Source organism: Coloeus monedula (genome assembly GCF_965178545.1).
Source record: "Coloeus monedula genome assembly, chromosome: 4".
Classification (NCBI taxonomy): domain Eukaryota; kingdom Metazoa; phylum Chordata; class Aves; order Passeriformes; family Corvidae; genus Coloeus; species Coloeus monedula.
In genome coordinates, this window is record NC_138784.1 from 16,048,392 (window position 1) to 16,076,325 (window position 27,934).

Below are 27,934 nucleotides of genomic sequence, written 5' to 3' on the forward strand. Positions count from 1 at the left end.
AAGTTGCTCCAACTCCTTTGCCATCTAAATGCCTCTTCGTTACAGGTGGAGCAGGAAAATAAATTCAAGTACACTGAATACACCTTTGTAATAAAACTCCAAGTCACGCACCTCGATGTTTACCACCATGGCTGTTGCACCAATAATTTTCTTTCCTTGTCCATAGATAAGCACACAGGTGGTATTAAGATCCTTCTGTGACACTGAACAATACAGATGGTCAGGCTTTTATCCGGAATGTCATGACAGGAATGTCATCTGAAGCGGGTGTTGGTATTTCCAGCAACACCGCAGCTAACCGAGTACACCAGATACTGGAAAATATTGACTATAAAAAGCTATACAAAGCCTTGCTTTTGTGACTTCTTTTTTTTTTTTTCTTTTCTCTTTTTCTTTTTTTGTTTTTTTGTTTTTCTTTCCTCGGCAAAATTGTCATAAACCATCTCATTTAATCCCTTAGGAACAATTTTCAAAGTGCTTTTCGAATGAAATGGTTTACAAAAACGGTCACTGTGGATCAATAAGGTTAATGAAATGCTGAAAAAGTGTGTGGGAGGAGTGGGGGAAGAGAGATGAGGGAGCAAACCAAACCTCATCTTCTTTAACACAGTGAGGGGCTGTTACAAGGGAAGATGGACAGAGCATCATTTAAATGTCTTTGTGGCCAAGCTAAGAAGCTGCCAGACGTTAACATGGACGTGAAGCATTAGCACTGTAAAGGAATATAACGCTTTTCCTAGATGATCCACCACATCTTGCAATCCAAAGGTTGGAGGTGGTCTGCCCAGCCAACAGGTCAGGATTAATGCGTGCATTCCCCCCACTGACCGTGAACACTTGGGAACTTTGGCTTGGCCCACGGCTGGGTAAACGGAATTGCCCTCATGCCAAAGATGCTGCTGTGTTTAGAATGAACCATTTCGGAAGGAAAAGTAGAAAAAAGTCAAGAGGGGGAGAGGGGAAGTTAAAAAAAAAAAAAAAAAAAAGAAAAATAAATCAACTAAAAAAAGCCCAAAAGACACCTGCTCTTCTGGCTGGTAAAATAAAGCATCTTCTTTCTTAGGTAGCAGCTACCACAGACAGCAAGAGTAAACAAAACTAACATACAGAGATCCAACAAACACTTCTGACTAATAACAGAGGTGACAGATCAGCAAATCTCTTCTGCATTCAAAATGGTTCAATTGCTTCAGGGATCTTTTCCCACTTTGCCCTAAACCCCTTATTCTATTGCTTTGCAATCTAGTCAAGCCATAAAATCGCACACACAATTCCTTTCTTAAATCTAAAAAAGGGGTGTATGCACTAGTTCATAATACACAGACAAGTATACTCTACTTTGTTCCCACAAATGCAGGCTTACATTGACCTAGCTACTTTGTATGCTTTTATAAGCATTTAATATCACTGATACATAATCAAATAGCAATTACCAAATATATTGTGGGATTCCCTTCTGTAAAACATCACAGGCACCAAATGCTTTTTTTTTTTCATTATTCAGTTTTTGTACTTTTTTTTGGTTTTTTTTTTTTTTTTACCTAAAAGAGCTTTAAATATGTTCTATGTGGGAGCAGATTAAAAAAAAAAATTCACTCTAAAAATAATAACAAAAATAAAGGGTCTGGGGGAGCAAGCGTGACTTTGTGTGCCGATGTCCTCACAGGTTGATGTCTCTCACATCTGTGGGAGTGCTGGCCTGGTCCAGTTCATCCACTGTCTTCGAGGGGTTGCTCTGCTGCTGCTGCTGCCGGACTTGCTGCAGGCTGTTCACGAGCACCGCCTCGATCTGTTCCTGACAAGCTTTAAGGCAGTCCTAGAGAAAAGAAAGCAAATTTATCTATTAGTAAAGATAAAGGTGGTTATTTTTCCTATACTGAGCTAGCAGAAGTTGGAAGAACACCAGTCAGGTATTTCCGAGAAGTACCTGCTCTGACACAACTCAGCCTTGAATTCTGAGAGGTAATCACTGTGTACAAACTCCCTGGGTTAAACACTGTTAATGCTGTATTTATTAGGCTCTACATCTTAGTATTTTTTACTGGTCTTTGCTCAACAGGTTGCCCAGAGAAGCTGTGGCTGCCCCATCCCTGGCAGTGTTCAAGGCCAGGCTGGGTGGGGCTCTGAGGAAGCTGGGATAATGGAAGGTGTCCCTGCCCATGGCAGGGAGTTGGAACTGGATGGGTTTTAGGGTGCCTTCCAACCCAAGCCACTCAATGACTCTATGATTATGTGATTTATGTGGTCTTCTTGAGCAAGAACCTAATTATTACAGAGAAATAATTTTTCATTCTCCTATGCAGGGTTAAACCACCTAAGTGGGTCTTCTCTACAAAAGAAGTTGCAACTTTATCCTGAAATAACCTCCACATGCTATACCAAGATCACAGAGACAGATGCACTTCATACAAAGCAAACTGATGGGAAATTGGAGAACTTTTGAGGTCCCTGAACAAGCATGGTGCTCTGGGGCTGAGTTTTATCTGTCACACATTTGGGTCCCCAAGGCAAAGGCAAAATGGTCAGTTTATCTATGGAAATTCACACAAGAGAAAATTCACACAAGTCCCAAACATGCAGCTGCATTATTGAATCATAGAATCATTCAGGTTGGAAAAGACCTCTGAGATCATCAAGTCCAACCGTTTTAGCAAACACCGCCTTGACAACCAGAGCACTGAGTGCCATATCCAATAATTTTCTGAACATACAACCAGTTCCAAGAGACCACTACATTACAAACTACAGAACATTCAGAGAAACAGCAGGGTACAGTACAGCCACATAAATATGGGAGCCTGTTCATCAGGAGTCCCCCAATAAACATGAAGTATAAATATAGAAATAAATGTGAAGGGTTCACCACATTTAAACCAGATGCAGCAATGAAGAAGATGACTATTAAAATACTTAAAGGATGTTCCACACTCTTGATAATACACTGGAAGACCAAATAATGTGGTAATTTAACAAAAAAAAAAGTGTGAGAAAACCTTGACAAACCCTGAGTTATAGGAGAAAATGAAAAATAAAACCCAAGCCGTGACTGTATGAACACAATGCCAACCACGTTCAGTGTGCTGGCACTGTGAGTATCAATCTGACATTGTGCAAGGGGACACGTGGTGCTACAAGAAATGGCATTTTCTAAAGGCAGCCCTGAGGAGCCCTACTGGAAAAGGCACTAATACCATAAACTTCCTGCAGCCTCAGTCTGCCTAAGAGCTGGGTCTCTCCAGGAGTCTTCAGGAAATAGAGCAATGCAGGGTCTGGGAGGAGGATTTTCACAGCACAGTGCTTTAACCAGATCCCCCACAGCATCTGGTAGGGATAGTGAAACTCAGCATCACCATTCCCACTGTCAGGCAGGGGAGCTGAAGACCAGTACAGGGCACTGACCTCCACAGGCACTTGTGAACCCACTAGGGGATGTGACTGCAACACTGAGGAGTTGGACCCTGACCAACACATCCCTTTTTCTGCACAGTACCAGGTTATTTGGGACAGTTTGAAATATTCATGTGTGGAGGATTGATTTGTCATCCCAGCCTGACTGGGAAAAACACATCAGGTAAAGAGGATCTGTTCCGCTGGCGACGCTGACGTTCGTGATGGGTACAATTAGCTCTGGTGGGTAATGAACACCCATTTTTCTTGGCCACCAGCCAGCAGCTGCTGGCTGCAAAATCTTGTCCTCAGATATAGAAAATCCCCCATTATCATCTAGGGAGGGCTTTAGATCCATTGTAAGCATTCACCTGTGTGTAAGAGGGCAATGACAACAAATCATGCGTGGGTCAAGGCATTTTCAAGTGTGGGGGGCAGCAGTTTGGAGACTCTTGTAACAGATGACACTTGTAATGTGCTTTTTTTGGGTGTAAGAACCTCTTCTTTCAAAGCACAGTTTCAAAGTACTGTGTCCTTCTGAAAACAAGCCAGATTTCTTTTAAGCAGCTTCAGTCTGAAAAGCTTAATGAGGCAATTTCCTTGCAGGCAGGCTTGGGGAAGGAAGGGTGGTGACATGCGGAACATGAGGCTTGAGCATTTGGAGTCAGCTTTGTCTGTTCCTAACCACCCTCATGTATGGTCATTTACACCATCACTATACAAACTTCTGATAGGCAGTGTGATGACTCAATTCAGGTATGAAGAGGCTGAAATCTTCAGATAACCCTATAGAGAAACGGGTCATTTCTGGTGTCTTCATTTTGTACATAAAATCTATTAAGTGGCCTTGACTGGAACTCTCACATGGATTTTACTTCATATGGGAATCCACAGGCCACTGTGTATTATTTCTCTGGTCTACACTTAGGTTTTGAACCTAAAACCATTGAATTCTTTAAAACAAAGAAACCTACAGTAAAATGACCAGCACACTGCACTCAGCATGAAATAGTTTTCCAAAAAAGTGTTGCTATTTGCATACTAAAGCTCCTTGGATGTTAAACCTCACAGGTGAAAGGAAAAAAAAATCCTAATTTAGAGTATCTGGTCAGCCCAGCTGTCCCAGTGTGATAAGGCAAGTGGCTTTATTGTATAGATGAGGGCACCACTGGAACCTTCTGTCAATCCAAAGTTAAGGGACATGATACCAAAACTACCAAAAACCCATCAGGACAAACAGCCTGTCCTTCCCATGACACAGTATTTTTAATGCCTCCAAGTTTCATGGGGATTTGCTGCACATGTACATATTTTAGTGGTGGACTTTCATTTGGCAAGCTCTAGACAGCACTGACCACAGAGCATTAAGTTTTATGAACATATCAAAGAAAAAACCCATGAATTGCATTATTTTCAACAAATCTTCCTTGAAAGAACACTATAATGCACTGCAGTAATGATTTTGCAATACAAGGACACGGCCATTCCTTCAGAATACTGCAGGGTTTGCCTTTGTTGCTTTTATAAAAAACTTTTTTAAGTGTGTGTCACATGGATCAACTTCCCCATTCTTCTATATGGTCTAGTAGTTTTAATGATTAAAATAGTTCTGGTACTTTCCATTCCATAGTTTTATTTTTACTTCAGCATGTACAGAACTAAAAAGGCAATTAACTTTCAGGTTTCTTTTTTTTTTTTCATTTTGAAACCCTTTCATCCCTAGGTGATTTTACTAGCACACTTGAAATGCATTTGAAGGAAAAGAAAAGCTTTCCTGTGTCTGATGAGGGGCAGCCACCTGGCTATGATGGAAATGCTGGCAGTGAAAACAGCTGGAAGGAGGAATCAGCAGCTCTTTGGCATGAGCTACTTATTCAAGTCAATAATCATTGAAGATTTCAATTTCCATTCATGACAATCTTGAACGAAAGCACAAGCCCTAGTGAAGATCCTGCAGAATATTACACATAATTCACTTTCTTGAACTTTTCAACACTTCTATGGTATATGTACATCCTATACTGGCCCCCATCTTTCAGTTTTAAACTGGCATTTATGGTTCATTGGCAAGCTATGAGGGAAGGCCTCCAACTGGACTCAACTCAAACTCAACTCAACCCAACTCAACCAACAGGCTTCTTGCTTTGCACTGCCCAAAAGCTGGAAATGCTAAAAAAGCCTTCTGGCATTTTTGTGTTAAAGGATGGTTAGTTTTCCACACATACATTAATTACTTCACAAGTAAGTGTTAAGGCCTCCAATCTCTTCCTCTTTCTTAAAACTAATTGCAAAAGGGAAATCAGACAAGGACATCTTTTAGGTGCAGGATCTGGTTTGATAAATGGAAAGGATGCTGGAGATACCCAAAATGGCAATACTGTTCACTGATCATGTATGCATTGCTTTAATAATCTAAGAAAGCAGCAATCAGACATGCATTAAAGAGTTGGGATTTACATAAATTCCAGTGTGGAACATGTCATCTGTACTCCTACACACAAAAGCCGGCTGGATTCCTCCACTGGTTCACATTTAAGCCCCAATTCAGACCTCTCCAAAGCACATGCTTCATTGTTGACATAAACAGGGATTCCTTCCCAAAGCGGGGCCTTTGTGTGCTGAGCGCTGGCCTTTACCTCACTGACCTTCTCCAAAGCAAGGGCCTGGAAAGCTGCTGTGGGAATATCTTATCCATTTACTGTATTTACAGTGATCTCGCATCTAATGGATGCAGTTTAAAACCAGAAATATTTTCCCTCCTGAATGTGTGTTTTTGCTGCTGTAACAAAGAGCATCAATCACAGATAAGAATCTACGTATCTTTTTCCATCTGGAAGTACAGAAAATAGCAATTTGCTGTTCCAAAAGGCACTTCATGTGAACTAACAAGGACATCTCATTCAACAAAACAAAAAAAAAGAAATGCAAAAAACTCATTTATGCTAGAGCTTCTCTACTTACTGTTGCCACATTATTGCAATAATGCAATAAATAAGGTGACTAACGTTAAGAATCTGAAATAGGGGGCATTTTTCTTTGCAATTTTTTTGTCTTTTCAGCAGTTTCAACAGTGTCCTTTCTAGACTCAGTTCCACTGTTTGCTTCACCATTCAGTTTGTTGGTTTCCTGTTGCTGCTGTGGGTATTTCTCACTGCAAACAGGAGAGGACAATGTTTGCAGAACTGGGAAAAGCGAGAGTAAAGCCAACACACCAGTACGGTGATCCAGGGGCAGATGCCATGATACGGCCTGCTCAACGTGACTTGGGATTTCTGGTAGTTTCTACCAGGTAATACTCCGAAGATGTGAAAAGGTGAAAAAGTGAAAAGGTGTGGGATTTACGCTGTTGTAACAAACACCCTGAGTGTTTAGCAAAAAAGGGGATTTTCAAAAAGCTGGGAGGATCATCTGCCTGCATTACACAGAGCTGCAGGAGCTGAGCAGGGATTCCCCACTGGAGTGGCCGATCCATGGGAGCTGCTGAGCCCTTCCTCGGGCGCCCGGCTCCCTTGGCACACCGGCCGCGGCCGCGCCTGTCAATGGACCCGACGGAACTCCGCCATGAGCCCGCGGTGTCACTGCATCGCCCCATTGTTGCTACACACGCACAGCACTCACTGGGGAACAAAAAGCTGAATGAAACAGAGCAGCTGCCAACTCAAGCAAAGACAACTTAGGAAACTATCTCATTCTTCCTTTCTCTGGGAGGCTATTTTGCCTGTTGTTTCCTTGCATACAAAATGCGGTCTGCAACAAATAAGGCAGGATAAGATACAGCGAGTCCTGTTTCTTGCTTCCAAAACCACAGGCCCTAGACACTACAAAGAAGGGGATAAATGGTGTATGTGCTGTAGGAACAATGTTCAAATGCAATCCATTCAAGATAGATTTCCATGATTTTTTTACTGCAGCTCTGAATTCTTGAGCATGGTGGTTCTTCACTTCTGTTTCTGTGCAGAAATCTGAAGATCTTTATGAAGGGACGTCTCTGATCTTGGGAATAAAAAAAAATCCCGACACTGACGTATGTGGCACATGGAAGTGGAGATACTTTAAATGCCATTTATTATGGATCCAGTCTCCAAAACAGCCCCACTCTGCATTTTTAAGGGCTCACAGCCAGCTGTTTCAACAAGCCTTTAAAAAATGCTTGGTTCCTTGCTTTTTTTCTACTTCGGGCCCTTAGATATGCTTTAGATTTTCCAAACCACTCAATACACACCGGTTACCATCTGGGAACAGACTTTTAGAGATGACTTCTGCCCACATACAGGCACTGGCTCTGCCTGAAAACCTCTCCCTGGCTGCTGATGCGGGAGAGACCAACACCGTGTGTCATCCAGATGCAACCTGGATGGATGCTCTTCCAGGAGGTGAGGGAATAGATTTACCCAAGAAAGGTATCAAGCAAAGCAGAATATTGATTGTAAGGTCTTAAAATGTCCCCTACCCATTTAGCTATCCTTCCTCACATCCCGTAATTGTGCACAGCAGGGATGCTCGTATCCTCCTCCAAAGCATCTGGCTCCACCAGGGACAGGATACTGCTCGCACTGGAGTGCTGGTCTGGGATGCTATGGGAATTCCTGACTTCCTGAGTTGTTTATTTTTCCTTTGCAATGACCCACCAAGAGATGCACAGGGAGCTCTGCAGCTTCCTGCCAGTAGGTTTGTTAACTCTTCATTCACCAGCCTCTCCTCTTCAAGCAACCACAAAGGAAATGTTCCCAGCCCCTGGCAGGAGAGCAGACTGGAACATGCAATCCCCATCCTGCAGAGCTGTGTGAAGTTAGAATCAGAGGCACAGAATAGTTTGGGTTGAAGCAGACCTTAAAGGTAATCTTGTTCCAAACCCCTGCTACGGGCAGGGACACCTTCCACTATCCCAGGTTGCTCAGAGTCTCATCCAACCGGGCCTTGAACACTTCCAAGGATGGGGCAGCCACAGCTTCTCTGGGCAACCTGTGCCAGGGCCTCACCACCCTCTCTAATTCTAATTCCTTATTTCTTCCTAATATCCAAGCTAAACATACTCCGTTTCAGTTTGAAGCCATTCCCCCTTGTCCTGTAACTACAGTTCCTGGTGAGAAGCCCCTCTCCAGCTTCCCTGTAGCCCATTCAGATGCTGGAAGGTACTCTGAGGTCTCCACACAACCTTCTCTTCTCCAAGCTGAACAGCCCCAACTCTCCTGGCCTGTCTGCACAGGTGAGCTGCTCCAACTCCCTTTATCAATTCCATGGCCTGCTCTGAACTTGCTCCAACAGTTCTTTATGGTGGGGGCACCAGGACTGTACACAGTATTCCAGGTGGAGTCTCACAAGAACAGGGTAGAGGGGGAGAATCCCCTCCCTCAGTTGTGTGGGATTAGCTCTTAGTGGCTCTTAGGGACAGTAACAATCAGAGAAGGCAGTTCAGATGCACCATGCAGAGCTACTTTCACTACCCTTCAGGCTGTTGAGCTTCTCCACAAGCAGCTCCCTGCTGTTTATTTTGGTAGGTGGAAGGAGTAATGAAACCAGCGTTTGCCTGGCCCTGTTGTCACTTTTTCTCCAGCATGTGATTCAACCCTCACCAAGCAGCCCAGGGCAGCTATTTATGAGAAATAACTGTTATCCCTAAAATGACACTGGCAGGATGCCTTGGACAACCCCATATCAAGTCTGGGGCACTGCTCTGGATTCATACAAGGATATCCAACACCAATGTGTTTTTGAAAGAAACACTCGTGTGTTGGTTGTCTGCTTACCCAACAGCTGGGCTCTAAATAACATGTTGTTTATTAATAACATATTTTGGTCTAATTCTTAATGAAACATCCATTAAAAACATTCATATTAGTCGTAAATGCCAAACTCCAGTCTCAGTTACACTAACGTAAATCTAAAATAACACCACTGATTTCAGCCTCTTGGTTTATGCTGCTATTTCCCAGCAAAGAGACTGCACCCTTAAATTATCATTATAAAACAGTGAAAATTCAGAAAAGCTCACTGCACTTAAGTTGCATCATGGTTTCATTACTATTATTTCTTTTCATCTGCTTGCAGCTTTGAAGCTGAGATTTTACGTGCTTCACCTCAGACAGTGATATTTTTTGAAAAGTCAGTGGGAAAGTCCTATCATCTGTTTCCATGCTAAGCAATCACACACTCCAAAAGAAAAATTAAGCAGAAGCCCTGGCACCCTCTGGCTGGGAATGACTCTTCCCCAGTTGCCTGATGGCTCCTGTGGGCTACCACGAGGCACAGGGGGGCCAGAAGGTTTTCCTCTGCAGAACTGTTAATTTCTGTGGCTTCCCCACTTTTCTCCCATGTGATGATCTTAAAGCCTAGGAACTCTCGTTTTTCCTTCTTCCCTAAGCCCCCCTTGGAAAACAAATTCATTCACACAGTGACAATGAATTAATTGTGCCACTGCAGGAACAGCTCTCAGGCATCAGAAATTCGGAAGTGAGAGAACTGAAGCTCTTCATTCAACTTTAATTAAGTCCCAGTGTAAAATATATTACAATAGTCTTTACTCTTTATTAACACAGCCTTGGGCCAAGTCTTACACAATCCAGACAGTACATTTTTTCCAACAATACGTTTTACACATGAGGCTGGTATTACTACCTATTGCTAAGCCTGCCCTATGCTTCTCTAAGACCCTATTTTCTGTTGCTTCTCTCTCTCTCAAGCTTTATCATGTGGGATGAAAGTTTCCAGTCCTGGGCCCTTTTGTATTTTTCCAATGCAAAACTCACAGAGAAAATACCTAGCAAAATATTTCTCCCAAATTGAAACAGCAGGCTAATGAAAAGTACACTATTTTGCCAAGTTCAAAAATTTTGGCTACCTTTGATTAGGCTGGGGCTTCAAAGCTTGCAGAGAGTTAAGGCTACTTCTGCCCCAACAATGGAAACACCTTGAAAAAAATAACAGCACCTCTAATTTCTGCAAAGGCTTGTCTTTTTTAGCAATTAAATTATCCAGAAACTCCTTTTGTCTTGAGTTTGTTATGATTTGGGGGATGAGTGAGACTCTCCTCTATAGGCTGTGCTGCTGTGGGCTGAGACCAGGAGCAAAGAGAAGGAGGCTGGTCTCTACTCAGTGCTGACAGTCTCTTGGAGAGGAGATGGGAACAGTAAAATGTTAGGAGTTCTTTGTTATTTGGGAAGAGTATTAATTTTTTCTTCTGAAGAATGTAGGCTCAGTCAGATCTGGGAAGATTTTCACCAGGATGGCAAAAACCACACTTTTGACAAAAAAACCCTGCTAAATTTAAAAGGAAAGGTGTGAAGGAATTTTTAGCGCAAAACCAATCCCATCTTCTAACCACTTAAGAACTACTAAGATGTTTTTGTAGGTATTTTCTTTCAGACTTAAATAATCTCGATAGAAAAGATCAGCACAGTAGACAAAGTTTTTCCAATTTGCAAGATGCAGCAAAAAGGCCTTGTAGGCCTTACACCCAAGTCTCTCAGGCACAGAAAGTATCCCCTTCTCTCAGAGGGACCAAGGTGATCAGAGGGATGGAGCAGCTCTGCTGTGAGGAAAGGCTGAGGGAATTGGGATTGTTCAGCCTGGAGAAGAGAAGGCTTTGGGGTGACCTCAGTGTGGCCTTGCAGTGCCTGAAGGGAGCCCACAGGAAAGATGGAGAGAGACTCTTGGCAAGGGCCTGGAGTGACAGGACAAGGGGTAATGGCTTCACACTGACAGAGAGCAGGTTTAGATTGGATATGAGGCAGAAATTGTTCCCTGTGAGGGTGGGGAGGCCCTGGCACAGGTTGCCCAGAGAAGCTGTGGCTGCCCCATCCCTGGCAGTGTCCAAGGCCAGGTTGAACAGGGCTTGGAGCAACCTGGGATAGTGGAAGGCGTTCCTGCCCACGGCAGGGAGGTTGGAATGAGATTATCTTTAAGGTCCCTTCCAACCCAGGCCATTCTGTGATTCTATGGTTTGGACTTTAAGCACTCTGAATAGGAAGTATTCCTTTTTCTGTCCAAATGCAATTTGAATCAAAATAAATGGGAAACCCTAGAACTGCATTTGAAAATTAGGATCAATTTGATTGTAAGAAAAAAAAGAAATACCAAAATTCTACCCTTTTTAGTAAACTGGACTAATTACTTCTTTTTAACCAAATCACAAAACCAAATCTTTATTTAACAATGCTACCACAGATGTAATAATTACACCTATCTACTATGTGAATTAAAAGCTTAAGGACAGCCTGAGTTGTGCCTGTCTCACGTCCTGCCTCAAAATTAGCTCATTATTCACTTCCTCCAAGACAAGAATTTTTAGGTGATACCTGAAGGAGGGTCAGAAGAGCAGTTTCAAGGTTGTAAGCACAGGACCAACAGCAGCACAACACCTCCTGGTTTGCTTTATCCCCCAGGGAATGCTGCCTGCTCCATCACCCCACCCCATCACCCAGGGCTTCTGAGGGGGCTCAGCCTGCTGGACCACCAGCCTGGGCAGGCAGAGCAGGCTCTCCCCACCAAGCCTGAATAAAAACTGAATTCCAGGAGATCAAGGAGCTTTGGAGACTCAAACCAAAGTGCTGAGTCCACACCTACAACTCACTCCCTGCAGAAGCACCCCCTTCCTTCGCTCCACTCAGCCTTCAGGATCAGGCCCAGTTCTCCACTACTCCCCGGGAAGTGAAAGGAGAAGAGGAATGTGGGACACTCACCACATCTGTGTTTGTGATCTTGGCCAGGAGGTCTGTGAGGCTGTCCCCATCATCAAGCTGAAGGCCACAGATGGCTGCTCCCACACTTCCAGTTGCTATCATTGATGGTGGGTACATGGCAAAGTTAAAATCTGCAAGAACAGATCTGGGAATTAGTCCAAGCCCAGACCAGAAAAGCTGCAAAACATCAGAGGCAAGCAACATAAAAAAAACCACACCCAAGAATAAAACCCGGGGAAGTAGAAGAAAGGGAAAAGTGCCACTCTTTTTGGTCCCATGGAGCTCATTAGTCACACTGCTCATCACAAGCAGTCAAAGGAGGGGGAACAGACCTGCAAATTAAAATGGAAATGCGGTTCAGTCTTTTATTTTCACTGATGCATAAAGTAAACCTGGACAATTTTTAATAGTCTTTCCTTAGTTTTAAAGAAAAGGAAAGAGAAGAAGGAGGCTTTCTGTAATTCAGAAATTTGGGTCTTGGTCACATTAGACCTCTCTGTATAACCAGAAAATAACTGGAATAAGGTATCACAAAGGACCAAAAGGAGATTTTTAGTCATGTCAATTTTTAAAGAGTTAATTAATTCGAGCATTTAAAGACCTGTCCGGGAAAGAGATTTTAATTAACGGTTCATCTTTGCTACCTTAGCAATTAGGAAGTGAGAACACTTACAGCCCATAGCTACGAAATCAAAGAACAAAGATCACATTTGTCATTACTACTGCTTCTTAATAAACAAGTTGAAAATACACTTCAGAACTTCCTCTCACACATCTGTCAAATCAGAAGAGAAATTAAAATAAAATCCTGTCATCTTTATAAAGCAATTTTATGGTTTATGATACTGCCACAGACACTGGTTTAGCAGCACTAGTTTCTCTTGCTAAATACCAGATCTGCCACATCTTGATATATTCCTAAAATGAAATTTGATTTGCAAGTTTTTTGGTTCAACAGTAACTCATTAACAAACCTTTCTCTACCAATTTTCAGTACTAACAAACCTTTCTCTACCAGTTTTCCGCTGGGGGGACTGGAGTAGAAGGAAGAGTAAACCAAAGTAATACATAGTAAGAAATAAACCACAAGCAATACATTACATTGATAGAAACAGATAACAGAAAACTGCCCAGCTGCAGATCCCAAATCCCCTCTGCTCACAAATTCCATAACCCTGCTGATGTTTGTGTAACCAATCAGGTTTTAGACACATGGAGAGTTGTTCTCAGCCTCCCAAACTCAAGAGCTGGCACATACTTCAGTAGCTGTGGAGACAGCATGTTCTTCTCCAGGCTGGAATATATCCCTGGGATTGAAGCAGTCCAGTAAGAATGGCACTTGGGACATAACATTCACCCACATGGATCAGAGCAATGATGTTAGAAGTGGGGAGACAAAAGGAGTAGTTGAAACCCTGACATGGATTTCTCTATCTCACAAAGCCACCAGGAGGTTACCACCTGCAAGCCCAACACTGCTTCCTACCAGACATCCCACTCTGAAGAGCAAATTCCCACTGGCTGAAGGAACATGGACTGCCATTATTATAAAAATAGTAATTAGGCACTATTGTCATAGTAAGAACCCACTGTACATAGGAAAGCTGATTCTTGGAAATGAAATTACACTGCCCCCCATTAATGAGTGGGACAACAGGAGAACCTTGACTCCCAAATTCTCAGTGCGGGATACAGCCCAGAGGATGCTGATCTCAGCACATGGCAAGGGAATGGGAATTACACTTCCAGAACTGCACTTTCTGCCAGTCACCAGTGGAGTCCCCCAGGGCTCAGTGTTGGGGCCAGTTCTCTTTGGTAAATGACCCGGATGAGGGGATCGAGTGCACCCTCAGTCAGTTCTCAGATGACACCCAGGTGGGTGGGAGTGTTGATCTGCTTGAGGACAGGAAGGCTCTGCAGAGGGATCTGGACAGGCTGGATTGATGGGCCCAGGCCAGTGAGATAAGGTTCAACAAGGCCAAGTGCTGGGTCCTGCCCCTGGGTCACAACAACCCCCAGCAGCTCCAGGCTGGGGAAGAGTGGCTGGAAGGAGCCCCAGAGGAAAGGGCCTGGGGCTGCTGGTCCACAGCGTGTGCCCAGGTGGGCAAGAAGGCCAATGGCTCCTGGGCTGGGTCAGCAACAGTGTGGCCAGCAGGAGCAGGGCAGTGGCTGTCCCCCTGTCATGGGCACTGGTGAGGCCTCACGCCAAGTGCTGTGTCCTGTTCTGGGCTTGTCACTGCAAGATGGACACTGAGGGGCTGGAGTGAGTCTGGGGAAGGGAACGGAGCTGGGGAAGGGGCTGGAGCACAAGTCTGATGAGGAGTGGCTCAGGGAGCTGGGGGTGTTTAACCTGGAGGAAAAGAAGCTCGGGGGGGACCCTCTCACTCTCTACAACTCCCTGACAGGAGGGTGCAGCCAGGGGGGTGTCAGGCTCTGCTCCCAGGGAACAAGGGACAGGACAAGATGAGAACAGTGTCAAGTTGTGCCAGGGGAGGTTTAGATTGGATATTAGGAGAAATTTCTTCAGAGTGATCAGGCATTGGACCAGCTGCTCAAGGAAGTGGTAGAGTCACCATCCCTAGAAGTGTTCAAAAAATGCGCAGATGTGGCACTTGAAGCCATGGTTTAGTGAAGGACATGGCAGTGGGTTAAACCTGGGTTAGGGCTGGAGTCCATGATCTTAGAGGTCTTTTCTAAGCTTAATGATTCTATGATCAAAATAGTTTTCGTGTTTACCTCACATGGATTTATACAAACACATGTAAGGGATAACCACACCTCTAAGTTGGGAAGCAACTTCCATGTTTGATCTTTGGACATACCAAACTGTCTCTCACTAATGCGTGGGAACTATGGGTAGCAATTGACTTTCCATAATCTTCCCCTCCTTATCCTGTGTTTCAGGCAGGATGTAGTAAAAAGATGATGCAGGGAGCTCCCATGTCCAGCCAGGCAGAGTGGGTTGAGCAAAGGACAGAGCTCCACCTGCCCTCTGAAATTCCTTGCCTCGCATCACGACCTCCACGTTATCCAAACACCAGTGTTCTCGTGGCTGATTTTAGATCCACTCTCGAAACTGTCTTCCTAGGAAGCTGAATAAAGAGGCACAGTGTCCCTGCCAACTAGCACTGCTGTAGGTCTGCTTCCACGTGGGGTCACATGCGAACATTTCTATGCCCAATAACCTTGTTAGCTCCCTTAATGTCATTCATAATGCAAATGAGACAGCGAGCGAATGGCCAGAGGCCCAGAGTGACTAAAGCTCAGCATCCAGAAAGTCTTACATTGCCTCTAGCTCTAAACTAACTTCCCTCCATAACAAGCACCATAAACTTGGCTATCAAAGCTACACATGCCCAGTCTTTGTTGTACAACAGGCAGCGATTTGTATCACTGGCTTCTATTTTTAGCATATTAATTAACTACTGCAACTGGTGAGGCAAGTGTCTCCAACTGGAGAGTGTGGCACCATTGTCTGAAGTCATCACCTCATCTCGAGCTATTGAAAATCATGGCAGTGACCCTCCTGCTGATATGAATTTAACCTGACATGCCCACAAAGGAATGGGGGGTGGTGCACCAATTTTGTGCACATGGTTCTCCACATCACCCTGGACCCTATTAGTGTGGAAAGAGCTCATTGAAAGAAAAGAAGCCACATTGTGCTGGGCCACCTAGAGGGTTGAATAGAAAAGGCTGAGGAAAAGAGCAGGCAGCGCAATAAAGGCCATAATTAACATATTTCCATATTCAAGCAAAGCAATAACTACGTGAAATGTTTGTCAAGGTGCAATGAAAGCATAAATATTAAGTACCGTATCTGAGGGGATGCAGAACCGCCCCCCGAGTCTCTTAGATTCCATTGAGAAATTCAAAACAAGCTTTTTACTTGCTATTTTCAATTATAAATCTCTATCACTGCTTCTACTGTGACAACAAGACAAGCCTTGCCATCCTCACTCAGTTTTCACCCAGGTAAAACTGTCCCTGCCCAAACTAGGTCAAAAATTTGCCCTGAGATTTAAAAAAAAAATTTAATAAAAAAGGGGGGGGCACGGAGTGAGAACCTAAAAATGTGAGCTGAAGCATATGCATTTGCTGCAAATTCTTGTAGGAGATGACGAAACCTGAACTACAGAGGAAATTTTATAGAAAGCACTTCTTACTGGACACCTGGAATTTTATAAAAAGCACTTCTCCCTGGACACCTGAAGCAAGGCTATGGGCTAAATCCTTCTGTGTGCAAACTTGGTTAACAGGCACCCAGAGCCTGCATCTAAAGCATGGCTCTGACTCTAATTTTGTTGTGATTTATAGGTTTATAGTTGGGCTCAATGATCTCAGAGGTCTTTTCCAACCTAATTGATTCTGTGATTATGCCATTCCATGGGAAAAGTACAAAAGAGTCTCATTATAAGTTAGAGAAGCAGTGCCACAGCACGTGGTCTATGAGAATCTGAGCACACGAACACTTCAAGGGAAGACACTGGGTTGTTAGAAAGCACAACTTCTTTTACTTTCTATTCCCAGGCAATAAACACTAGAAACCATCCCATCCCCATTTTAATATCACCTATTTCCTAAACTATCTCAAAAAACAAGGCCACAACCGCACTGACTTCCGTGCTGGGAATAAAAAAAGGCAGTGCAAGAAACAGCACCCTTTGAAACACAGCCACCTGTGGACCAGGCAGCCAGAGTCATCAAGCAAATTCAGGGTACCCTGATCCTGTCCCCCAGTTTCAGCCTGGAGCTGACACAGCCAGGGCATGAGGAGGTTTTTCTGCCAGTGGAGCACACGTAATCCATGCCGACGTTCCAGGGCTGCGAGCACCGTGGCTGAGTTGTTTTGCTGGCTCTCTCCCAATCTAGTGGTCTTCACTACCTTCAAGCCAGGAAAATGCAAGGCTGACACTCAGTCCAAAGCAGGAGGGAACTGGAGGAAGGAACCCAGAGAGGTCCTGCAAGGGGAAGCCTTAACTTGCAGCCAATAAATAAAACCATTGGAAAGAAAAGAGCACTGACAAATACCCAGGCTGAACGTGCTCGGTGTTCCAAAGTCAGGTGGGGGAACTCTACCTTCTTACAACGACCCATGGTACTGCTCTGCTGCTGGTTGGGCTTTTTGAGCAGCCAGTTTTAATCTCTGTAATTTGATAGATATTTATTTACAGAGTTGGAAACTGCTGTCTTAAGGAAGGTAATTCTTCCCATGGTGGGGGGGAAGAAAAGGGGGAAAAAAAGGTATGTTACCTCCATCAGGAAAACAGGTATTGATACATTAAAATTATATAGATAATGGTCACAGCCAGCCTCAAACTTCACCCAACCAATGCCTGTACTATGAAGACAAGCATGGAGCTGTATTTAACCATCGCAGTCTAAAAGAAAAGTCTAAGATAAACAATGGAAGTAGTGAATTTAATTCTTGTCTGCTTTGATCCAAATGCAATTCCAGGGTCAGTGCAATACTCTTTTTTTTTTTTCTAATACAGTTGGTTGTATCTGCATCAGCCATTTTTTTTCTCTTGCTCTCGTATTTCTCCAAGACACTGCAAATTTTCCTCACGTTAACTATTTCTGCTTTTAAAGGCAAAACCAGATGACGCTTCAGCCCTTCAAACCAAACCCAAAACTGTCAAGTAAACCAGGATGCAGACGTGCTTCCATCCTTTGAGTAGGTGGGAGGGCAGACATCTAATTCTGTTCCTGGGCTACAGTAAAGCAAGCAGCATTTAGCCCTTATACAAATGGGTCTGAAGTATCCTAAACGTTAATGCTTCATCACAACCGTCCAAGAGAAGTAAAGACAGGGAAATACACTGAACAACCTATGCAAAGTAGAGGAGCATTCACAACAATATGCTCATTAGCTGATGGTAAATCCTATTTCTGAACAACTGTTTGCACTGGTTATTTGCACTTATTCTACACCTTCCTAACCAAGGATTAGGATGATGTTAGTGCCTGAACCACCAAAATGACAGACCTGCAGCTGGTAGAAAGGAGGGCAACTCCTCTGGCAGCTCTGGAGTGATGCCAGCTTGGATCAGCACATGCTCTCTTTCTCCATTTCCTTCCACCTCCTCTTGCCAGACTTGACTGGTCATGAAACATTCCCCAGGCCCTGACTACTTGCTGATGGCACTTCCTTGGTTCTTGTGGCTCCATTGGCTGGAAATACTGATATGAGCTGCTTCTCCCTGGAACAAGCAAGAGCCTTCTTTTGTCTAGCAATAAATTAGTGTAAATTATTGTTTCTTCTCCTATGCAAGAAGTTCCTGCAAACACTGCCACTTTGCAACATGTGTTTTATTTCTTAAGACATTAATTTACACAATGAAGCCTTTGCAGGCTTCATTCTTCCCCTCTGCAAAGAACAGGTCCCAAATAAAACTTGTATCACACTTTGCAAGGACAGGCCCCAGTAACTTACACTGGATGAAAAGGGGATGCAGAGTAGAACTGCCCAGCAGGAATCCTGAGGAGCAAACAGGCCTCATTCTATGTGGTCACTCTGCAGACCACTACCAGGGTTGTAGGCTTCATCTTGCAGTCTTCACTCAGACAACACTCCCATTGACTTCCACAGAACAACTGTCTGAAGAAGGATGCAGGATTTGGCCCAGAAGTTAAAAAAAGCCTTCTCAGCTTTCAAGTGTAGATGTTTAATGTCCCAGAAACAGTGGGCAGAGGTTTGGCACACTGTACGAAACGGACTTAAAAGCTGACATTTTCCTGCTCTTTCTTGGCCTCTGTACTGACAAAGACCCTGAGGCCTGAGATGCTGGATCCACCATGGGCACATCCCACCTGCCACAGGACTCAGCTGAAGCACAGAAAAGGCCACGCAAAGGACTGAGTCCAGGGTTTTACACAAGCTGCCTTCTATTTCTGCAAGTCCACAAAAAAAGGTTTTTGCTTCTAAGTTTTGCTTGCCACCCAACTAAAATCCTGCGAAGCTCCTCATAGAGATTAGTGTCTCCATTACAGCTCCTCTTTCTGAAAGCCTGTTGTGCACAGGCTCCCCTCCCTCAAAAACCATTCCCTTACAGACTCTCACATAAAAAAGGGGTATCCTGCACCAAAACTGTAGCATGTACAGCCTCTGAGAGGAGAATATAACACAAGGAAGAAGTTGTGCATCTGCGACTCTGAACAGGCTGCAAACGATAAGCACATTGAAGTGTAAGGAAATAATGTATGATTCTCTTTCCAGCAGCAGCGTGGCAGGCTCTGCACACAACTCTATAACCACTGCCCTCTCCCACTCTTTCCAGCAGTGATTCCTTGGCTTGGAGCTCAGCACAGGCGAATGGCCAACCCCTGAGAGAACATTTCCAAGCTGTGCAGCGCTGTGCAAAGAGACAGAGGAACAAAGGGTGCAGAACAGTAAAGAGATGGAGGTGTGGGCAGAGTGGAAAAGGAACACAATCCTAGCAAGCAAAACAAGAATGATCTCCATTAGGCTCACAGATAAACAGGAACCTCCCATGCTGATGGATCACAGAATCATCAGGGCTGGAAGGGACGTCTGGACATGACCCAGTCCACACCCCTGACAAGGCAGGGTCCCCTGAAGCAGGTGACACAGGAATGTGTCCAGGTGGGTTTGGAATGTCTCCAGAGAGGGAGACTCCAGGCCCTCCCTGGGCAGCTGTTCCAGGGCTCTGCCATCCTCAATGTACAGAAGTTCTTCTTCATGTTGAAATGGAACTTCTTGTGTTTTAGTTTATGGCCACTGCTCCTCATCCTGTCACTGGTCACCTGAAAAGCGCCTAGCACCATCCTCTGACACCCTCTTTGAGATATCTACATGCATTAATGAGGTCGCCTCTCAGTCTTTTCTCCAGACTAATCAGGCCCAGCTCCCTCAGTCTCTCCTCATAAGAGAGAAGCCATAAGCACCACTTAAGGCCCCAAATGCATCCTCTTGGTGCCTTGAAAATTCAGAAGCCTTCTGAAGGAGACTTTGGCTTGCATGGGGAGCCACCAGTGGGATGAGAAAACAAATGACATGGGGACAGATCAGGCTATGCCAGTGCATAGTGTTCATCTATGCACTCTCACTGTGCAGTGAGCAAGGCAGCAGGAGGAAAATGCCACTTCCATACCCTCCTCATGGAGAAGGAGACTCCTGAAACCTTTGTGAGTACAGAGCAATGGAAAACTCTTTATTCAGGAGGACACACAAGCTTCTATCCTGCTCAGCAGCTGTATGTTCCGATGGGACCAAGGGCAAAGAGGGAGACATTCCAGTTCCAGTCATGCTCATGTGAATCATTAATCACTGCAAGGACTGGGGAGAGGCCGTGGGTTTATATTCATGCAGCTTGGTTCAGGAACTGGGCTCAAAATAAAGGCAGAGAAACAGAGAGAGTGCCAAAGTGACCAAACATGACTAAAAGGAATATGCAGAAGAATGGAGTATCACCTCCTTCTGGGGAACATTCAGATGGAAAGGAGAAGAGGGACGAGTATCACAGTGATCCTACACATCCAGCACAACATCCAGTAACTGTTCATGGCTGCTTCCCTCTTCATTTGCTGACCCAAAGTGCTGCAGGACTGAGATCAAAGCCAGCTCTGTACAGGCAGGGAACACCCAGGAATTTCTGGTAAAATGTTTTTGCTGGGAAATTAAAATGGAGAAGCTGGTGAAGAAGAACTAAGGCTAGGGGAGAAAAGTCCAAAATATGCCAGATTTTGTATGATACTTTAAAGAAAAAGTACTTGAAAGCAGAAAAAGCTGTGCCAAGATGAATCAGGGAATAGATTCACTGCTGTGCTCCAGACCAGAGCTGTTAGCCAGGCAGCCAGGTAAGATCTGGGAATAGTACAGAGTCAAACCCAGGCTAAAAGCACACATGGGGAGCAAGGGAAGAGGGAGCCACATGTCAGAGGAGGTCCTGTTGCTGAAAGGAGGCAAATGGGGAAATGAAACACTAGGCTTAACCCAGGCTGGCAGAGAGCAGCAGCTCTGAGGGAGAAAGAAGAAACAGAGCAGCCAATGAGACCTCTGCAACAAACAGGACAAGAAATGACAACTGGATCTGGAAGGAAGTCTGATGAGAAGTGCTTTTCTTCAAAGAGTGTCAGTGAAAGGGAAATACTGTAGTAACAACAACATTTCCACAATGGGAATTGAGATAGCAGTTCACAGGTAAAATGGGAATGTGGTATTGAGGGCCTGGGTAAGAGCTCTGTTTTTGAAATGGCAAAGGGTTATGGGTCCTCCTCAAAACTACACAGTGGTCTGTGGACAATGGGATGAGAAGAAAAGAAAATCTCCAGCCAGCACCACAGTGCCCTCGCTTTTGCGAAGCTCTGTGCTCAGCAATTATGTCTTTCCCTTATAAGAGAAGAAACTCTTGACCTGTTGCCTCTTTAAACTCTACACAAAGGACTTCATTTCGTGCACTGGAGACATATAACATGAGAGGCAGATCACATGGGGGAGGACACATGAGGGAACTGCATGACTGGGCTGAGGGCTGGAAAGGGGGCACTGGTCTGGATCTTAGTAAAAGGACTTCTAGAGCATGGACCTAACCACCAAAGAATTCATGGAGTGGAAAGAAGCCATAGATTTTGGAGACTCTTTCATGGCCCACAGTCTTGCAATGGTTTGGTTATATGGAAAATTTTAAGGGCAAAGGATTATGGACCAGAATTTGAAAAGTTAAATCATAATGAAATTCTAGGGCTCTCAAGAAAATGTTGTGCTGGATAAAAAAATAAAACAAACCAAAACACTATTGTAAAAAGTGAAAGCAACAAAAGAGTGGGAAGATTGTCTGGTTTGGAAGGCAACGCGGAGGTATATTGGAGTTTGATGGCTGATGGTGTGAAGATCCAGGGAAATGCCCACGGGAAAGACCATCTTTTCCATATCAGATAAGGCAGAACAGTGAATGCATCCTGAGTAAGGGGAGAAGGCAAGGAATCATCAAGAGTGATCCTGCAAAATTTGAGCAATATTCCTACTGAGTCCTGTGGTCTTTGGTCTGAAAAGGATCATGTAGCAGTAGGAAAAGAAGGGAAAGCCTGCACATCATAGCAACCAGAAAGCCAATTACCCTAATACAGCCCATACACAAATCTCTACAACAGATCAACTGAGGTAGGAAGAATTGGCCAACATTGTAAAAGCAGTCACTACATCTTAAATACCAAGAAGTAGACATTCAAACCCAAAAGTTGCACCCAGTCTTCCTTTCCCCTCTGCAAACATGCAGGCAGAACAGTTCCTATCACAAAGGACTAGGTATGTCAAACTGGTGAATTCTAACTGAGCCATCCACTACTTGGTAATGACTCTGGAAAACACTCCATGGTGTTTCTCTAGCTTCTAAAAAGTAGTCTTACCATTAACCCTTTGAATGAAAATTCAGAGTACACTTATTTTGTAGAAGTAACTGAGGGAAGAAAAACCCAAACAACAAAACAACACACATACAAAAACCAGTGTTTTGCAGACAGGTCAAAACTAAAAAGCCTCTCTTCCACAGAGGCAATTATTCTCATCTAAATCTTCAGAAACTGTGTTCAGCCATATGACAAAAAGGGAGTGCAATGGTTTCCTACAAAACACAGTAGTTTTACTGCTTTCTTGGATTGAAGTTAAGAATCCAAATGTCTTTAAAAAAAAGTAATTACCTTCTAATCTGTCATTCCCTATGCTTCAGGGATATGGCAGTATCACATAAATGTTAAAATTCACAATTTTACCTTTTATCTGGACAGAGTCGAGTTAATGAAAAGTTTATGAACACATTCATGCAGTGCATTAGCTCAATACATTTTGGGCTAATGTGCTGTAACAGCTTCTATATTTTGAGCTGTCCTTACTAATGATCCGTGGCTCTCTAAAAGAAGCAGTGAATGGCAAAATAAAACCCAGGATGGTCTAATCCAGTATTACAGACGTCACTGCAAAAGCACCACACGCATCAGCTGCACTCCGGGTCACTACTGCAAGGAATCTGTCCTTACACGGTTTTGGGGCCTGATTCACAACACCCTTTGCAAACAGTCCCATGGGATTCAGCTGCTCTTCCCACATCACGTAAGGACAGAGGGGATGATGCACCACCAGGAACAAATCTGCCCTTCCAGCCACACCATGAGCAGCAGCAGCAGCCAGAGCAGCTGAGCCTACCTGTGGCACAAAGGGCGATGAAGGTTTGGGCATGCTTCCGGATCAAAAGCAACTTGTCTTTAGGGAGAGGCACCTTCCTTAGGATGTGTTCAATGAAATCATGTGGGGTGACAGCTGCAAGGTTCCACTTCAACTTCCCCAGCACCACCAGCTCCCATTCCTGCAGAGGGGGGACAGGCAAAGCAAAAGAGAAGAAAAGCCATAAGAAAGCCTGCAAAAAACCTCTGCTTATTTCTTATTATAACTTTATCACTGCTAAATTCGTTTTGCTCAAACCCTTTTTTCCATACGCCTCTACTGCTTTGAAGTTGTTGACTTTATATTCTTTTTTGTTTTTTGAACACCAGAAATGTCAGGCTCTTCTGAAAATAATGAGACCTGGCAGCTCCTGCCAAGGTTTTACTTTTTTTTTTTTGTATCCAGTGCTGAATACCCACCCAGAAAGTTTAGCCTGCAATTAGATATTGCCAAGGTCACTGTGGTCCTTCCCTAGTAACTTCTTTTAAATGGCTATAGTCCTTACTTTATAGCCATTTAAAGCCCTAGGGACAGCCATGCACAAAAATAACCTAGATATACATTCCTTTTTTCAAAACTGGGGAAGTTGGCTTGACGGCATTCCCTCCCAAAACTGTATTCCAAAGGTCCCGCAGATAAATCTGATGGTACTTAAACTACTCCAAGACAGGCTCTGCAGAAAGGAAACACACACAACACAGCCAAGAAGTAGCCTGTGTAAATTATCTGCCAGTAAATCATGTAGGAGCCATTCCCAGATTCTTTGCACGCCCAAAACTCCCACTGCAATCAAAGGAAAACTTGGGTGTGTACGTAACTACCGGCCATTCCCTGGAATGGGATTCCTTGTGCAAACAGCACCCGATCTCCAGATCCAGCCACGGGCTGCATGACCTGCATGTTTCAACATTTAAACTGAGTTCTGAACACCTTACAGTGCCCCACAGAGCGAGCAAAGTTTAGGCCTCCGACTCCCCTTTGTCTCATCCATCAAGTATTAGCTATTAACTAAATTCCACGCACTGATTCCCGACTCCTGATGATGCCTGATGGAGCCCAGCGTGGTGGGGAGCCCCAGCTGAGCTCACAGAGCTGGCAAGTCAAAAAAAAAAAAAAGTCCTTTAATTTTGCAGCCGAGGAGACGTCAACCAGCGTTGCTGAGAAACCATAAACATGGACCCCACAATGCCATTTCTGCAGCCGTTTCCCTGAATAGATGCCCACTTTAACAGCGAGTTACTTTCCTACGGACATTCCTGCTGGATTATGACAGAGCCCTCCATGGCCTGAAAAATCTCACATATATGCAAAAGGCTGCAGAAACCAGATGGGTTTTTTTAATTTCTCAAGAAAACCTGTAAAATGTTGAACAGTGTTGGCAATTATGTGAACTAAGGCCTCCTCTTCCCAGCATTACTGATGTGACATGTTTTCAGAGTGAACAGTCAACCCAGAGGACCAAATACAAGGCAGCACTTTAAACACATCCTTAAATCCACATGGCAAAAGAAGGTAGGGACATCATTCTGCATATTTACATATGGGGACCATGGCACTTCCCCTGCCTGTCTGTGCCACCAACGGGACACCTCATGGCCCTGACAGCCAGGCAGGGTTTGAGGGCAAGGCTCTTTAACTCAGCGGAAGCATGAGCTCCCAACCCCAACCCCTCCCCAGGGGGAATTCCCAGTGATTCATAGGAAAAATTCTCCTGCAACTCGGATGGCTACAACCATGTCTCTGACCTAGTATCCATGTCACCAAGGGGCCCTGATGCATGTCCAGCACTCTACATCATGATGTAAACGTCACTTATTTCCTTCAATAATTATCAATTTGCTTCTGCTTCCACTGTGTCTGAACTGAGAGAAGCAGCAGACACGGGGTGGTTTAACTGAGCCGTATCACACAGCATGGGTCAGGCTGGAAGGGACCACAGTGGGGCACCTGGTCCCATATCCATGCTCCAGCACGGCCATCCCAGAGCACAGGGTTGTATCCAGACGGCTCTGGAACATCCCCAGTGAGGCAGACTCCACACACTCTCTGGACAATCTGTTCAGTGCTCGGTCATTGAACAGTGAAGAAGTTCTTCCTCGTGCTCAGGTGGAACTCCCTGGCCATCAGCTGGTGCCCGCTGCCTCTTGGGCACGGCCGAGCATCCCGGGCCCCCCCCGAGCATCCCGGGGCCCCCCCGTCCCCGGCTCCGCACCGCCGCGTGCCTGCCACCAGGTGGCGCCGCCGCGCCGCCCGCCCGCGCACGTGCGCCCGGCGAGGTCCCCCGTGGGGACAGCGGGGACACGGCGGGGACACGGCGGGGACACGGCGGGGACACGGCGGGGACACGGCGGGGACACGGCGGGGACGGACCCACGCCCGGCACCACCAACCCCAAAACCCGCGGCAGCGCCATGCCCACGCACGAGGCGGGCAGCGGCCGGAGCGCCGCATGGTACTGCCAGGCGGCTTCGGAGGACAGGGATGTCCCCGCGGGTGTCCCCCGCCCTCAGCGTTGACCCCCGAGACTTTCTGGCCGTTCAGAAACGCAGGAAAAGCGTGGGTTTTTCTAAAGACAAGGGTTGGGTGGCGAAGTGCTGGGTGCTGTGCCAGCCAGAGAAAGCTGCTGTGCCGGAGAGGAGGGAGTAATGGGGCTGCTTACCAGCAGCTCTTGGGGTTTGATGGAATTGTCCGTGTATATGCACAGCTTCTCGGCTGTGAGGGGGATTGTCTCTTTCAGCTTGGAGGCCAGGAACATGCACACCGCCCCCAGCAGCTGCAGATGGCACTTCCGAGTGGGCACCACAGCTAAGAATCTGTCCAAGTAATTCATGGCCAGAGGGAAAACTTCTTCTTCGCACTTCTGCTCTTCACAGACCTGCAAGTGAGGAGCGTGGGGAGGGAAGGATGGGGCAGTCGGAGGGGAAACGGGGGTGGGAAGAGAGAAAGAGACAAGAAGGCAAAAATAAATAAATGAGTGAACCCACCAAACAGACCACTACTTCCCTTGCTTTTGCTCCTGCTATTTTTGTTTCCCGGGGAGCTAAATTTTGGGGGAGGGGGAGATCTCTGGAGAGGCTGGGAAGGCTGTCAATCGGCTTTCACATTCCTTTAGTTCATTCAGTAAGAAATGAATTCAAGACACTGTGTGGGAGAGCCGAAAAGCCCCATCCAACAGCAAGCGAGCAGCCTCAGACTTTTTTTTTTTTTTTTTTTTTTGCGACCCAATTTTTCTTTTTTATTTCGTCATATTTTCAAAAAATCGATAAAAAATATCAAAACTTCTCCGGAGGTCCCGATTTTGGGGCTGATGGCATCCCGGGACGATCCCCTATCGTTTCCGACAATTGCAAAAATTCCCCCGCCGCGTGTCCCCCAGCCCTGCGCCCCCAATCCCGCGTTGGGGGGGAAGGACGGGAGACATAGCGAGGGCGAGGTGGGGTGGAGAGAGAGCCCGAGCCGCCTGGATCCTTTTAGCAGGCAGCGAGCAGCAAAATTCTTTCAAAAATTTACCAAAAATCGGAGCCGCGGAGGAAAAGCACAAATCACACATGAAAACCAAGCGGGGAGTCTGGGCTTTCCAACCCAGGGGGTTTGGCTCGGGAAAGGTCCCCCTTAAAGGAGATCCGAAGGGGCAAAGGATGGCTGGTGGGGCCAGAGCAAGGCAGGCGAGCCGGCGGGGCTGCGGGCCCGCTGCCGCTCTGCCTGAAGCCTCGGGGCGAACAGGGGGCTCAGCGCCCGCCCCACGGCCCCGACATACCGGGGGTCCCGTTCCGCGGGGGCGGGGGGCACTCCCGAGACCCCCGGAAAGGAGCGGGGGCAGCCGGGCTCGGCACTTGCGAGCAGAGTCCGCATGCAGCGCAACATGGCGAGAAAAAGGCACGTCCTCCCCACTGCATACGTGGGCACGGAACCCTCGCCGGGCAGAACGCGGGGCACACGGGGCAGCCCCCGACCCTCGCCCTGCCCCGGGCGCTGCTCCCTTTTCCCAGGAATGCCTCAATCTCAAGCGCTCCCGGAGGCGGATTTTCTTTGCTTTTAATTGCAAATGACTTTTCCAACTCTCTCCCCCCGCCAACACGCCGCGTTTCCTCCCCTCCTGCACCCCGCTCCCGGAGCCCCCCGGAAGGGGCGACTTCCCCCGCGGGCTGTCGGTGTCCCCCGCGCCCCTTCCCGCACCGGCTGAGCTCCGGAGGGGTACACGGAGGGGAGGGGATCGACAAGAAGCCACACGGTGACCAGAAGAGCGAGGGGCTGCAAGGGGAGAGGGGCCGGGGTGCTGCCCGCGGCCGCTCTGCCTCCCCCCCGCTCCGAGGGGCCGGGGTGTACGAACCTCCAGCATCCAAGTGGCCACCATCCTCCTCATGAAGGGCTGGATGTCCTTCTGGACGCACTTGAAGTAGGAGCATTGGGGCAGATACCTTTCCTCTATGGTTAGTAAGTTGTGCAAAACGCGGTCATCGTAGAGCAAGTTCGGGTCAGGCAGAGCTCTCCTCATGGGATCCACCTCGCAGCACAGCAGCTCCATGTTTCCAAAGAGATCTCCCTCTTTCTCTGATGGGAAAGGTTTTTTCCTTTTTTTTTCTTTTTTTTTTTTTTTTTTTTGGAGGGGGGGAAGGGGGTGGGGAAAGGAGAGGGGTAAAGGAGGAGGGGTAGGTGGGTGGGAGGAAGACGGCAGGGCTTTCCAGCTCGC

The 27,934-nt window shown here is 45.9% G+C and overlaps 1 protein-coding gene across 1 annotated transcript; it reads right to left on the bottom strand.

Annotated features, from left to right (window-relative positions):
* Positions 1-926: 926 nt before the first annotated feature.
* Positions 927-27,934, bottom strand: CCND2 (cyclin D2). The gene is made up of 5 exons (XM_082280034.1): positions 27,575-27,934; positions 25,904-26,119; positions 23,227-23,386; positions 12,066-12,196; positions 927-1,816 (listed from the first exon to the last, which is right to left on the bottom strand). The coding sequence occupies exons 1-5, from the start codon at positions 27,767-27,769 to the stop codon at positions 1,661-1,663; spliced, it is 858 nt and encodes a 285-aa protein (XP_082136160.1). The 5' UTR covers positions 27,770-27,934; the 3' UTR covers positions 927-1,660.

Excerpts from the sequence above, each read along its gene's own strand:
- CCND2 (XM_082280034.1), bottom strand. The coding sequence starts at position 27,769 with ATGGAGCTGCTGTGCTGCGAGGTGGATCCCATGAGGAGAGCTCTGCCT. Across the intron at positions 23,387-25,903 it reads TCAAACCCCAAGAGCTGCTG|GAATGGGAGCTGGTGGTGCT; the intron begins GTAAGCAGCCCC and ends CCCCCTCTGCAG. Across the intron at positions 12,197-23,226 it reads CATCGCCCTTTGTGCCACAG|ATTTTAACTTTGCCATGTAC; the intron begins GTAGGCTCAGCT and ends CTGTTCTTGCAG.